Below are 15,732 nucleotides of genomic sequence, written 5' to 3' on the forward strand. Positions count from 1 at the left end.
AAAGTTCGCTGAAACACCCTGTATGTACTCACCGAGAAGATGAAGTACAGAGGCTTGGGGACGCCGTATCCCCAGGGCACCACGTTGTCCAGGTACCAGATGAGGCCCACCATGACAAGTGCCGAGGACAGGCTGAGCAAGCTGAGCTCGCCCACGCTCACGTTGTCCAACGTGGTGGCGCTGTCGAAGATGTTCTTCCACGTCAGCCGAACCTCTGCAGGCACGACGGGATGATGTCATTTGGTCACAATGGGCGGACACGTGTCGCCAATGTATAACAGATACGACGCCACGTAGTAGCAGTACTGCTGGTGATTACTGACTCGTTTTTAAACCCGTGAAACTCCTGCTGCGATGAGAAGGTACCGTCTTCTTCCCCAGAATTATTCTTCCCCGCAACTTTCCCATGATTGCTGCATAAAGTTGGCCGCGCGTGCCTATGCCTAAAGCACGTTACAAGACTGAAGTTTGCAGGAAGATGGATGTTTTTTATCAACATTGGTCAAACAAGGGACGGCTCTAAAGCAAATGTTTTGTCAAGGGTCTTGTCTTCATCAGGGCAAGTCTTCTTGCGGAAACGTTTTCTCCAGAGACATCCTTCGTTGAATCACTGTCGATCGATATAAGGCGCCTTGGTATGTCGAAGGAAATGTTCCTTGGGACGCTCGTTTAAGCACTGCCGACTTTGGCCAAAGTGCACGAGTATCACCGCTGCTACTCCAGGAACGATGTGGCACTTTCAACTTGTAGTTCCAGAGCCACGCTAAGCAGATCGTGTAAGGCAGCCTAAAGCTGCCTTACGAGATTTAGTCGGATCTAGTAATATTGACACGTCTTTGTCTGTTGGCTAAACTTCCTACTTCTGTTCACGCAATCGTAATGCATCGTTGTGTTCACAGTTAAACGTGCGGTTTGATCTGCTAATAAATATGTTGGTAGTTATAGCGCTTCTTCACTTTCCGTCTTTCCTTCCAAGTCGGCGTTCCTCACTTGCATACCATTAGCGATTCGACGGCCTGTCGACGAATCGGTAAGCCCGCGGACACGTGCGCGTTCGTTGTTCTTCACATGCACGAACCGGGGACGAGAGAAAGAAAAAAACTTTACTGTTAGACCAGGCTTCTCGAGCCCACACCCACCTTTGGACTCAATAAGCCTGGTCTAACAATAAAGTTTATTTCTCTCTCTCTCTCTCTCTTCTCTCTCTCTCTCTCTCTCTCTCTCTCTCGACCCCGGTTCGTGCATGCGAAGAACAACTGGTCTAACAATAAAGTTTATTTCTCTCTCTCTCTCTCTCTCTCTCTCTATCTCTCTCTCTCTCTCGACCCCGGTTCGTGCATGCGAAGAACAATGAACGCGTACGTGTCCGCGGGCCTATCGATTCGTCGATAGGCCAACGAATCGCCAACCCCGTGCACACAGTGACCGTGGCTCAGATGGGTCGCTGTTATAGCACTCACCGTATTTCTCGAAGCGCTCGATGACCCGCAGGCACCAGTGGAGGTACATGAAGGGAGTGAGCGCCGACACCAGCTTGGTGGACCTCGACGTCAGGTAGTATCCGAGCCCGAACGGGTTCTGCAGGAGCGCGTACGGCAGCAGGCCCAACGCGAACCAGTAGATGACGGCCGCCGCAAACGCCACCCCGGCTGCGTGGGCCCAGCGCGGAGCCAGGCGTTGTCAATGAAACGGCGCGGTCCGCTCATATTTGAACTTACACGTGCGGTCGCGCCAGAAGCCTCGTACTCGATCTAGCTCTTTTGTATTTAACTTTTTGAGCGATTCTAAGCGGTTCTAAGAGGGTGTTCAATGTTTCGAAATCAAGTTTTGTTACCCGTCGCCGTACCATGGGTGTACGTTATAGAATTGTTGTTCTTGCTTTTGCTGTTGCTGTTCTTGTTCTTGTTGTTTGTTTTTGTTGGTGTGTTTTATTTTTGTTATTGTTTGTTTTGTTGTTGCTTTTGTTTTTGTTGCTTTTGTTTTGAGTTTGTTTTGTTGTTTTTGTTGTTTTCTGGGCCAGCCTTATTCTTGCCCTGAAATAGTCACAGTTGCGTTGTCCAAATCAACTTGTTTGGTTCGCCAAACCGAACGGCGGTACTGGTCCGGCTTTCGTGTTTTCACGTGCACACACAAACAACAATGACATTTGTGATACGAGCCTATTAAAAAAAATGTCGTTAAAAAAGTTTTAATGAAGACAAGCTTCGCTGTACTTCCAACCGCACCACATATTCTGGGGAGCCCGTTTTTACAAGGCACAGTGTGTTCAGCGTTTTGTCAGGGCTGCAGAGAACATAGAGCTAAGCATCTTGGTGAAAATTCATGGCAGTTGCTACCACAGCGTGACACAGCATTCATAGGACTGAGTCCTTCGCTTTGGGAGGTGCTGTGATTATAGGACTGAGCGAGCTGGTGTCGCTGTCCAAGTTTACGAATACTGACATGACCAACTATAATTAAAATTAGATTCTGGGGTCTCACGTGCCAAAACCACAATACGATTATGTGTTGCGTTGTGTAATATGTGGCCGTACGAAAATAATGTTTGATTAAATTGGTCCGATAGCAAACCCAGTGCATTTACGCACATGTACATAGCGTCTTCTTACAGTAACAGTTACTGTACGCTATCCATTCTCTCTCCTATCTTATTTGCTCCAGTTCTTCTTCCTCTTCCTTTGAGGTGTCCACCGCAATGCTATAGAAAGTTACAGTGCGGTCAACAACAGTTTTCTCATTTCCGCTATTAGTATACTAAAGCAACCATAAACTACGCCTTCGCGATTCCCGCCGGAATATTTTGTTTCAGTTTCTTGCATGTTTTGTCATGCTCAACCTGTAACAAGCGCAACATTGGCTCGCGTGCTTACGTCCCCACAGGAACACGGACAGCAGCATGGCGTGCAGTATGGTGAGCACGCCGAATAGCAGCAGCACGGTCATGAAGACGACCGGGTTGGCGAACTCGAGGAAGGCCGTGCCGCTGGCGTTGCGGATCACGAACAGCGGCACGTACATGAGCAGCACGGCGCAGAGGATCACGAAGCCGGCCTCGAAGAAGTGGCCCAGCCAGTAGGCCACGTCGCTCAGGCCCGCGCGACGCAGCATCTCCTATACAGGGATGAACGGACGCGGGAAGAGAGGGAAAAAATAATCGCGCTCCATTCCACTGCTGTGAAGGTGGATTACCAGCGAAGCATGTTTAGCACATGACTATTAAGTTGACACAGAATTTAGATCCAAGGTATGAGCAAATTTTATTGCTCTTGAGCGGCGACGGCGGTCATCCCGAAGAAGTAATTGTGTTTAAAAAAAAAAAAGATAGGTAGGACATTATTCAAAATATGAAAAAGAGCTTCGTGGCGAAACCCACCGCCCCGTTTCAAAGAAGACGCCTATCGCGTGTGTGTGTATACACACACACAGCTCTAGGAGCGGAAGCAGTAGGGGACCTGGAAAGGGGGGGGGGGGGGGGGCAGCTATATGGTGGCGGAATATGTGAGGAATTAGAATGCCCACCGCAAGATAGAGAGAACCAGAGAGAGAAAAAAATTAATATAATGGGATTGGATACAGCCGACATTGGGACGGTTGTTCATCGCAAATGCACGGAGAAGGTCAAGTTGCGTGGGATTAAGTAAGGTGCGTGTTTGGGCTTGGCGGAAGGAGCACGCTGGGGTGGCGAGGTAGGAATACATGTGGTGAAGGGAAGACCCGCCGAGCTAGGTGATATGGTCTATAGGGGAAACTTGAGAAGCTAAATACCACGCAACGAGCCGTAGTGGGGAATTGCGCATAATTTTGACCGCCTGCGGTATTTTAACGTGCATTTAACGCCTTTCGCTAACTGAAATGCTATCTGGTATACACTGTAAATGCCCGCCATATTGTATTTGCAAGTCTTGCCCACTCTTTGCACAGGAGACGTCTACGCCTGCTTTGATTCACTCAAAAAACAAACTAAAATGCAGCATCTTGAATAGGACGATTGGAAATCGCCATTGATTGATTGATTGATTGATTGATTGATTGATTGATTGATTGATTGATTGATTGATTGATTGATTGATTGATTGATTGATTGAAGGCTTAACCGCTCGAAGCCGCACCGGAGCTACGAGGGCCGCCGTATTGGAGGGCTGCGAATTAACCTGCTCATAAATTTAACACGAGCCTTAACAGCGTCCTATTCCGACGCCACGCTGTACACAAACTTCGCGCCTTAGCCTTCTGCGCATCCGCACAGCCAACATTCACATCCAGCCACGCTTGACTTTATCGAAAGCACCGGGAGCAAGTGGCCAGCTTCGAAGAGTGGATCCATCCCTCTGCTGAGGCCGATGGTGTCCTGCGAGCAAGCGCTGTAAGCCTCTGATGCGGAATCGGGTATCCTATACACATGGTGCAATTGTGCGGGGGTGCATTTCTCGGCACAGCTGGCCCTGTGATCCCCTGACTCCCCAGCCCCATTACCCTTAATAAGCTGATGAGTCATCCATATTATTCCGATATCAATTATATGGACACTCCGAGCGCATTTCTGCCGCCGCCGTCGTCGTCGTCGTCGTCGTGAGGTTCCATATAAAGTCCACGGGCCATAAAATCGTCGCCGCGCACCGTATTCCGTAGGTGCCAGTAAAAGCATGGGTGAGCCGGCGATAGCGGCTCTGTCGCACACGCAAGAGAGCGAAGCGGCAAGGAAGCGCGCCGTCTTCCAGTCGCGCGCAGCGCTCCCGAGGGAGGGTAAGGAGGGGGGGCGTAAAGAGCGCGTTTTACTCCGCGCCGCCCTAGCGACCGCGCGCGCCCGCCGGGCTGCAATGCTCCTGGGCGAGAGTAGGGAAGGGAGAGGCCAGGTACCACCCCGCGCGCTTCAGCCCGCGCGGCTGTATCTTGAAAGCCATCTGGTGATTCCGTTAGCACGCTGCACCACCAAGCGCCATTCTATACGCCCTGACCAAGCTCGAACATGACCTCGCCGAGCATGCGATTACGCGGGTATTTACCATTATATGTACAATACTTGTAATCGCAATTTTTTGCCCAATTCGTCCGTCAAAATTTGGCAGCAAGTCCCGTACGACAACTGAAGCACTTCAGAAATCTCGCGGATGGTCGAGCGGCAGTCTTCATGAATATGTTCGCGCGACTTTTGCCACGTTTGCATCGGTTATCTCAGTTAGGGTGGTTTCCGGAGTGGTCATCCTCCTCCACAGATATTCGGCCATTGTTGAACAGCTTGGACCACTCATTGTTTGGCTGGGGCCTCCTGGTTTCATCACCATCTGCTTGCTGTGACATTCGATGGGTCTTCGCTGTCGTTTTTTTTCCAGTCCGAAGCAAGACTGGCAAGGTATGGGAAGGATAGAAAGGGAAGGTAGAAAGTTATGTTGATTGCGAAGTGCCATCAACATACCTTTACAAAACAGACGGTGTGAATGAATGTCCCTATTGTCGACGAGTCTGTATAGCTTATTAAAACACAGTCTCCACTGCAAACCTTTCGTAATGGGATCTTTATTAGTGGAAAAATTGAGACAGAGCATACCACAGAAACAGCATCAAGGATTTATGAAGAAATTCCTTAATATCCCCTGAGAGAGGAGAAGGAGTGTGCTGTTTCACACAATACATAAGATACATCAACTCTATAATGTCGATAACACAATATATACACCCTGCAGCAAAAAAGTTGAGACCGGCAATGGTCGACTGGCTTTTGGTTTTGCAATAGGTGGTAAAGGGAGTATGTATATAGCGATGTAATTCACGCACATACATTCGTAACTTGGTGTGAGCCATAATTAACATAGGCTATTACAATAGCATAGAGTGTCAGTAATAGGATGTGCGGATTGATTTTAATGAATGCGTCATCAACTTGTCAATGACGCTCGTATATAAATTCGGCACTTCATGCAGGCCATGTACGTATAAGAAAGATCAATATTTGGTCAGTAACCAGATGTGTACAGATATTTTATAACGAATATCGCGATATTGATGACGTATACATACATCATTTTCTAACTTGATGTGACCGACGATTCCAAACAAATGCATAGTTTAATTATAGTTTAATGTCAGTAACGCTATACAATTATGTATGCTATGTATAAATTTGGTTAATATATTATACGTAATATACTACCAAACATGAATTATAAACTACACATGAGTGATAACAGCTTATACATATATAGTAACAGCACATAAAAAAATTAATGTCTGCGTATTTTACGAATATCGCGATATCAGTGACAAGTTCTTAACTTCACGTACATGTGTGCTACGATTACGAATGCATCACATGCACGTACATATTTGACAAATATCGCGGCGTCGGCGATATAACGCACAACTTATCCGCGATGTCGATGACATACGCACAAATTCTTAACGTTACGTTCGCGAGCACAGCCTTATACAAACATCAATACGGCCGCGTTGAACATATAGTCATTGCCGAATATCGCGGTGTCAGCGATGTTACATAAAATCAAGCTTCCGCGCGAGCGAGTATGCGTTCGGCCGCGGCCGGCGCCAACGCGCACCTTGGCGCCGACTCGCTTCTCCTGCACCAGCTTGACGACGAGGATGCAGAAAGGCACGAAGAAGCAGATGCCGAATCGTAGCACCACGTGGCTCAGGGTGCGATCCTCGGAGCCGTAGAAGAGTCGGGGGTACGGGAAGCGCATCAGCTCCACCTGCAACCCCCACAACGACACGTGTGCAGCGTAATCTACGTTGATACGATTCTGCATGCAAAATACGTTTTTTTTGTTATTTTCCCGGCCAATGTCTTGTGGAGCAATGTATTTCGGATAATACGATTTTCGGATTATACGTTTTATTGTCCGGTTCCCGTGAATATCGTATAAACGAGATTCCGCTGGCACGCGGAATCTGCCGTGATCAGAATTGCATGCGGTTTTGGGGACACGTGTCCAGGCAAATTGAAGCGTGTACGAAGAAAAAAAGAAACGTTCTAGAAGGGCCGCTCGAAGAACTGACATGTGTTCCCTGGACAGCTATCACTTTACCGCTGTTCTTTTGAGCAAAAGCGATAGTTGGCAAGAAAGTATATTCTCCGGGTTCAGAGGAGTATTAAATAGGCTGAATTGGGCAATTAAATTTCTCGAATTGCAAGAACAGTTGCGTTATCGTGGTTAGAAAGCGTGCTAGTTAGTTGGTTAGTTTGTTAGGTTGGTCGGACTGGCCCTACCAGTCGTCGCAGTATAGTTAATTAGTTCTTTAATTAGTTAGCTAGCTAGTTAATTTTTATGGCCCAAAAGTGACGGAGTCTGATGATCTGCACAAGGTTAAAAGCATACAAGATCGACGTTATGAAGATGTGGGCTCAGAATAGGCGTTAAAAGCCACTAAGCGAGACAATTTCTCTTCCAGAAGTGTAATTTCCCACTTTATCTTTACCAAACATATTTATTTGCTGGCTCTTTAATGCTTGCTTAGATGCCCATAGATGCTAAGTGAGCTAAGCAAGCAAGACCTACATGAATGAACTGCAGACCTGCTGGCGCGACACTGACGAAATCCATCATGGCAGCAAGTACTTGTTTACGATGCTTGCCCTTATCCCAATGTCTACCACCGCTCTCCTACGCGTTCTCATAGTAAAAAGCTTTAAAAGAAAACATTGCGGTAGCAATAACTGTATTTTGTAGCGATTATTTTAGCATTACTTTCTTTCCGCTCACAGAAAGCCGTGCACCCCGACTGTAGATTGGAAGATTGGGCCCTCGGCGAGACGGATGTTACGAAGTGAACGTATTCGGAAGAAAAGAATCCTTTACCGATTGTGGCCCCAAATCTATGACAAGCTGCACTCCGCTCCACAACCATACAGCAATTTCACAGGCTACCTCACGTCAGAGATAATTAAATGCAATTAATCGTTTAATTCTGTAGATACATACAAAAAAATGAAGCCATTTCAGTGTATTATGAATTTTGGGGAAGCTAAAGGCCATTCGGGCTGACGGGACTTCGCTACGAGGTGACATACATTAGAACACACAAAAAGGAAATTTAGCAAAGTGTTATTCAATGTACCATGATACAAATATAAGGAGTAGCAATAATATATAAAAATAGACAACAGAGAAAGTATGTCGGCAACAACATCGCTGTGTGCGACAGATGCATACAAAAAGAAAAGTAATAAAAGAAGACAGGAAAATGGAAGTGGAAAACCAATAGATTTGAGCATTTGGAACCCATACGTGATTTTCATGGAATACACATAATCTAGCTAATAGACGTCATTAGTAGCGCATACAAGGTAATATCGACTGCCTACATTAGTTCATTCAGAAAGAGTTCTTTGATGTGGTGTTTGAACTTTTGTCACTGAGAGGCAAAAATGTTATTTTCACCGACACGATTTAGAAGCACAGGCACGCGATACTTAGGGCTCTACCATAAGCACGATATCCGGTTCCTCTCGCAATGGGGCTCACCTTTATGTTGATATCTTTCTGCAGGGATTCGGCTATCATGTGTATATACGACGATTCGACGAAGTACTGCAGCGGAAGCAGCAGCCCTGAAAAACAACAAAAGTTCGAATGGTTCAATAGATGTTTCCAGTGTCGAACTCGACTCCGATTTCAATGCCATTTCAGTGATAAAGGTTGTCGTACTTCAGGCCGTAGTTCACAAAAATATTTTCATTGGTAAGAACGATTAATTGGTTCTTATATTTACGAATAACATGCGTAGAAAAGTGTATTATGAATTTTGGGGATATGGGGTAAAAATGATGAATAAGGAATGATGGAAAAGTGCAGGAGATATATATGGGTTCGCGGTATTTACGAAAAAAAATTAACCCAGCGCGAAAATTGACGGCTGGTGCGAAGGCCGAATTCTCAAAGAGTTTGAATAGTGAGTTCTTTTCGCCATGAACCATCCGCCTTCGTTTTATGATATGTCCGACATCGTGCATCTGCTCTTACAAAAAGTTCTAGCCGAATACCGTTTTGTGAATACAGGCCATGCTCCGTATACGATGCAGATTATAAAATCCTTTGGGATCCCCTCGTTCAAACAGCCTTAATCCGGAGTCATAAGCCGTGCTTTCTTTTTTTAACCGTCAACTTCTGAAACCGGGCAGCTTAGTAAGAGTTTACGGTGTTAACTATAAGAGGGCTGCAAAGGCACGGTCAGCCACGAAACACGTGTAGCGCTGCCCTTAGATACATACCGCGCGTTTGTGCGACGGCTGTCTGAGGTTTTATTAATAGTGAGTGATTCAAAACCGAAGAATAACTTTTGCTAACCGAGATTCGAGCAACGGGCCTGTATTCGCAAAACGTTCTTACCCTAAAACTGATCGTAAGAGAACATGTGCCCGCCACTCGCGTGATGTCGGGCGTATTGGAGAATGCTGCCGGCTAATGACAATAAAGCTGGAGCAGAATATTTTGCGAATTCGGCCCTGTAGAATTTAAGCGACAACCACCAACACGGTTACCGATTGGCACATTTTCACTAAACAATTGCTACCTACTGACTTTAGGAAAATATTTCAATTGCCGAATTGATAGGACAGCCAGCACTCAAAGCATCGCCTTTTTAAGGCGCAAAGTTTGTAGCACTCAAAGGACTTAAAATCTGCAGAAAAGTACGAGGTGTCCATTGTGCATTTCCCGTCTGTTAATCTCCTAGTCCTGCCACAATTGCCTAAATTAGCTACGAATACGCAACAACTCGTCTACTTACACTCTTTTGGCTCCTTGTTGTGTAATTCGAGTGTCGCGCTGAGTGCCGTTTCACGGCTGTAACTTCTACGCAGTAAAAAGGAACGGTGGGCGAATATTCGAAGTTTCGAATGCGAATCGAATATTACACACAAACTATTCATATTCGTATTCTAAAAGCAGCTACTCGGTATTTGCGAATATCCAGAACCGACCAAATATTTCGCAACAGCCGAATGTTAGCCTGGTTACTGCTCCCCGTCTGCTAAACAAAGTGTCGCCGATTATGAGACACGAGACAACGTCGAAAGTTTTCGAAGCAAGGCTGCTGAAACAAAATGGTTAATGTGAGATTTCTTTATTTCCGGTTTCGCGTTCGAAGCTTACATGACCAGCTTTGGTTTTTGGTAGTATAGCCTTTCATTTTGTGTTTTTGACAGTGTATTCGAGTATCAGTTTTGTCTTTCACGCTACAACCTGTGTTGTTTTCCTCGCAGCGTGCCCGTTTACGTGTCTACGGCACACTAGTTCTTCAGCAGCTTTTTTTTTTTCTTCTTATTTTTAGGTGACATATCTTTTCTCACAACCATTTAGCGTCTTAGCAAAGCTATTGCATTACAGCAGTCATTATTTCTTGAAAAGCTTGTTTGCAGCCGTGCTCTAAAGATCGCTTGCGGCTATTCGTGCATTTTTCGTCGCTATAATATGTCCAGCATCAATATTTGCTGAAAATAGGTCTTACGAAAAATTCTATCATAACAGTTGTTTGTGAATACGCGCCCATATATACACGACGGGAGAAGGTTGCCGCATAAAATATGGACCTTGTACTTCCAAAGTCAAGATGCGGACCGACAGATGGAAGCACAATGCGGGATAGAAGTTGTATAAACTGCGGTAAAGTGTTGGCCAACACGTGTTGGCCAACGTTTCGAAGGGGGACCTATTTTATTGCGATAACAATTATATGGACACTCGAGGCGAATTGTCACCGTCGCCGTGATGTTCCATATATATGTAAGGCAGATGCTATACTCTCCAACCGCCAAAATGGACCCAGGTCTATGTTATTGAGTGACTTATTGTTCCGAATTTTTGAGAATCGCAGCGCGCAAACAAATGTTCAAACTCATTCTATAGCACATGCCTTTTATCCTAAATCTTCTGATTATTAAAAACGTCGGCCAGCCTGTACGTCTGAGGCACTTCATCCCTGTTTTATACAGCTTCTGTCTGACCTTGCACTCGTATATAAATTCGTTATAGGCCTAACTCAACTGGTCTCGTCGTGGATGTCAATGTCGGCCGGTCCGGGCACGAGCAGGCTGCGCTTGTAGTCCTCGCGCAAGTCGAACTCGGCATCCGGAAAGCGCACGTGGTACGTCAGCTGGTCGGTCTCGGGACGCTCGAACCACACGGCCACGCGCCGATGCACCACGGCGCCATCACGGCCGGCCCCCGATGAGGACGAGTCAGCCTCTGTGGTCGCCTCCGCGTATTGCGTCGCCTCGGCAGCGTCCTTGAAGGGCATCGGCGCTGCACCGACGAAGAAAGATTGGTTTGAAGATTAGATAGATAGATAGATAGATAGATAGATAGATAGATAGATAGATAGATAGATAGATAGATAGATAGATAGATAGATAGATAGATAGATAGATAGATAGATAGATAGATAGATAGATAGATAGATAGATAGATAGATAGATAGATAGATAGATAGATAGATAGATAGATAGATAGATAGATAGATAGATAGATAGATCTTGTGAAGATTTGTGCAACTACAGTACAATGCGTTTGCAGCGTTTTTGTGTTGCGCGAGTATTCTTGTGGAAGAAAACTTATGAAGGGACTGCAATTCAACGATTATGTTACTATCAACGTTTTGCACGAGCTGTTAAATGGAGTATGATAGGTTGCTGCTGTTTTAGCTTTGTGTGCCCGCTGGTTAAACTCCGCGTCACAAGATGTCGCTAACGGTATTCTTGCTACCGTACATTCTTTCTCCGGTAACCCGGTAACAAGTTTACGCACAAGATAAAGCTTTCTATTAGACAGCTTTAGTTTAGCGTACACTACGGCCGTGCGTAAACCAGACAGTTTCGTATTATGAATGGTGCGCATGCGTAGAAAGTAAGCACAAAGGCAGTGACGCCTCCTGGCTCCCGGGAAACTGTCTCGCTCAAGGCTGTCACATGAACCGCTGCAGAAAATGAGCTGTCAGCAGTAGGCGCTAACAATAAGCGGTCGTCGCTCAACGTCGACTTACGCAGCATAGATTTGGTGACGCGTCACTCCGGTATTTGACTCCGGTAACGCGGGCCCATATTCACAAACGTTCACGCAGAAACTCCTCTGGAAGTTGTCTAAGTATGCGTAAGCATTGTGCCGCTTGCTCATCTCCACACATCCTGGTGTTATTATCAGTGTTGTGACACTTGATCCGGCCAGTACAATGAGGGCAATATTGAAGAGGAAGGGGGACATGACCACTCCCTGTGGTATTCCTCGACGTCCAATCAGGAAAGGGTCCGTGGCCTGATCTATTTTCAATACAGCCTTGTGGTCCATCAGGAAATCCTTTATATAGTTGTACGTCCTAGCGCTACAGTCTTGTCTGTTGAGGTTGGAGAGTATGGTGATGTGTTTTATGTTGCCGAACGCCCCTTTCAGATATAATGCAAGGATGGCCGTGGGTGAGCTCCGTGTGACGGGTGTCATTGCATCTACTTTGATTTGCAGCAGTACGTCTTGGGTCGAGAGATGCGCGCGAAATCCGACCATCGAGTGTGGCAGTTTATTTTCTTCTTCCAGGTAGGTTTGTAGTCTGTCCAATACTATGTGTTCGAGCAATTTGCCTGCACAGTAAGTAAGGGAAATGTGTCGCAAGTTTTCGATGTTGCGGGGTTTTCCAGGCTTCTGTATGAATCTGACCTCTGCAGTCTTCCATTCTTGTGGGACTGTGCCGGATCTCCAGATGTTGAGATGCTGCGTGAGTTCCAATATAGACAGGTCGTCGAGATTTGCCAGGATCTTGTTAGAAATTTGATCTGCTCCCGGGGCCGTGTGTTTGCGGAGCTTCTGTATAGCTGCAGTGACCTCACACAGTTGAATATCCTCGTCCAACCCTGCGTTAGGCTGGCCCAAGTACGGTGGAGGGAGCTCCGTGGGTTGTTTCGGCAGATATCTGTGCTTGAGAGCCAGCAGAAGATCTTCCATGCTTCCCGGGAACTGATGTATTACTTTGGCGATATCGTGTTGGGATTCAGTTTTTTTAATTACTGGGATTTATTAGGTGCCGAAGGAGTCTCCAGGTCTTGGATGTGCTGAGCGTGCGGCGCAGGCTGTCGCACAGAGAAAGCCAGTTCTCCTTACACAGTGATGCTGCATATTTTTTTCTGCTTCCTCCGTGAGCAACGCAATTCGGCGTTTCAACTTCTTGTTATGTTTATGTTTCTTCCACCTAAGTAGCAATCCCGTTCTAGCTTCCTAGAGGTGGAGAAGGTGGTTGTCTACGCTGGGCGTAATGGTGTTAGGTTGCAGTACTTTGGTGTGCTCTTTAACGTCGTCCCGTAGCTGTCGGGTCCACTCTAGGATGTTTAGATTTGGTTCCGTCTCAGTACCGTTTGATCTGCCACCTCGCTTTTTTCCGGAAGCTCGTCCAGTCTGTGAGCCTGGCTTGGCCCGCTCTGACGCTATAATCTCTGCCCGCAATGGTGGTCGCGAGGATGGCATGGTCACTTCCCAGGTACTCATCCAGATGATTCCATGTGGTGCGAGGTATCTTTCTAGTGAAGGTGGGGTCGGGAGCTGTGTCCCTGGTGACGCTCGTTCCTATTCGTGTGACAGTCTTCGGATCAGTGACGAGAGACAAATCGTGCTCATCTATGAGCGCGTAAAGCTTGTTCCCTCGTGGGTTCGAGTAAGCATAGCCCCATGACATGTGAGCCGCGTTGAAGTCGCCCGTGACGACCAACTGGTTGTTTCCTGCTTTATGTATGGCTTCTTCGATTACATTTTGCAGGACTAAAGGGGGGCATTTCGGCCTGCAGTAGACATTCAAGTGTTAATTACTTCGCATCTTGCGGGATGATTTCGATTAGAATACCGATGGGGGTTGTCTGTTTGAGGGGGGTTGTTGGATCGCCACGACCTTTTTGCTCACTAAGGTGGGGAGGCTGTTGTCTACCTCGTTGCTGTACACTTTGTATCCAGGCGATTTAGCTAAGGTATTCGTTTCTTGCAGTGCAATCACGTGGGGAAGGGGCTGATCCGAAGACGCTAAGTATTGTATGAGCGTGCCTTGCTTGTTTTCGTATCCGCGACAGTTCCATTGCCAGATTGTAATATTCTTCCCACGAACTTGGTTCTGCGCGGTTTGACCTGTGGCGAGGTCGGCATTTACCGTGTCAGCGCCTCTCTTAGCCTTGGGACACTTCAAGGGCAGTCACTCGCTCCTCCAGTCTCATCAGGTGGGAAGCTATTTTCTGTAGTGTATCGTTAACCTGCTGGTTCTGTGTTCATTGGATTGCCCCCCCCCCCCCCCCAGCTAAACGAGATACCAGGGATACAACACGAGCTTTACGCAGACGACATTACCATCTGGTCTTCTACAGGCTCCTTGGGGGAGATGGAGGACTGGCTTCAAACTGCGGCGGACGTCGTTAACAACTATGCAAAGGAGTGTGGGCTGGCCTGTTCCCCTCAGAAGTCGGAACTGCAAGTGATCATTTACAGCAAAAAGCCCCAAACCAGATTCACCTACCGCACGCATTCACCTGGAAGGGCACGTAATCTCCCCCTCCCCCAGCATCAAGGGGCTCGGGATGCACTTCCAGCAAAACAGAACAAACACGTTACCACAGAACAAACATCGTTATAAACAGTCTAAAGTCGACGGTCGAGCAAGTCACGCACATGCTCCGAAGAATAATATCAAACAAGGGGCATGGGGGAGGAGGACGCGCTGCGCCTCGTATAGTAATTAAGCCTTCGTTGTCTCGAGTCACTCCGTACCGTACGCCGTACGCACTCTTCCACCAACATCAAGAAAATCGACACCCTCTTGCGCAAAACCTACAAGCTGGCTCTGGGCTTACCAATCAGTACATCTACCGACAAGCTGCTGAAGCTAGGGCTCCACAATACCACCGAAGAACTCAGAGGCTCACCTGACCAATCAACGGGCACGACTTTCCACCACGACGACGAGACGAACTATTCTCAGTAGACTGGGCATTAATGCGCCGCTTCAGCATCAACTCCAAACGACGGCCTTGCTACCCAAGTGCATACGGAGCCAGATCCTGGTTCAACCGCTGCCAAGAAACATGCACCCTATCCACAACGCAGGAAGAAGGGCTGCAAGGGCTAAAGCCATCACCAAACAGTACGGCAACCATCCACTCGTCGCTTACACCGACGCGGCCCTGTACCCCGGCAGGAGAGCCTCCACATCCACCGTAATCGTAGGTCAAGAGCACCTGACAAGCGTCTCCATCCGCAATGACAACCCCATCGTAGAGCACTGCACGGGCTCAGGCTTACCCGAAAGCCCGGGCCCGGCCCGGCCCGTGGGCCGGGCCGGGCCGTGTAGAGTAGTTTTTTCTCGGGCTCGGGCTAGGCTCGGGCACGGCGCGTGCTTTTTGACCCGGGCCCGGGCGGGGCTCGGGTTTTTTGACGCGCGCCCGGGCCGGGCTCAGGCTTTCTGGTGGTGTGCATGTAACGTGCAGCGAGTTATTCGCGGGCGTCTCAACTCTGAAAAAACATTTTTTTCGGTCTCGGGCCGGGTTCGGGCCGGGCTCGGGCCTAAGGTAAAGGGGTGGCGGGCCGGGCCGGGCGGGTAACGTAGATTATTTCCAGGCCCGGGCCGGGCCCGGGTCTCGCCATAAAAGTTTTGATCGGGCTCGGGCGGGCCTCCCAATGTAAAAACGGGCCCGGGCCGGGCCGCAAAAATCGGCCCGTGCAGTGCTCTACCCCATCGTCGCCAAGAAGTGGTCATCACCTTGGC

At 47.6% G+C, this 15,732-nt stretch overlaps 1 protein-coding gene across 1 annotated transcript in view; it reads right to left on the reverse strand.

The window, feature by feature from the left end:
- LOC119432568 (phospholipid-transporting ATPase ABCA3) overlaps positions 1 to 15,732 on the reverse strand; it is a 57,736-nt gene that overhangs the window by 36,009 nt on the left and 5,995 nt on the right. Inside the window, exons 3-8 of the mRNA XM_049658304.1 lie at positions 10,998 to 11,255; positions 8,478 to 8,563; positions 6,552 to 6,704; positions 2,871 to 3,111; positions 1,461 to 1,649; positions 33 to 214 (exon numbers count right to left, since the gene is read on the reverse strand). Of these exons, the coding sequence (XP_049514261.1) occupies positions 33 to 214; positions 1,461 to 1,649; positions 2,871 to 3,111; positions 6,552 to 6,704; positions 8,478 to 8,563; positions 10,998 to 11,255 (1,109 nt within the window). The remainder of the gene's footprint in view (positions 1 to 32; positions 215 to 1,460; positions 1,650 to 2,870; positions 3,112 to 6,551; positions 6,705 to 8,477; positions 8,564 to 10,997; positions 11,256 to 15,732) is intronic.

The sequence above is a fragment of the Dermacentor silvarum genome, chromosome 11 (genome assembly GCF_013339745.2).
Source record: "Dermacentor silvarum isolate Dsil-2018 chromosome 11, BIME_Dsil_1.4, whole genome shotgun sequence".
Lineage (NCBI taxonomy): Eukaryota > Metazoa > Arthropoda > Arachnida > Ixodida > Ixodidae > Dermacentor > Dermacentor silvarum.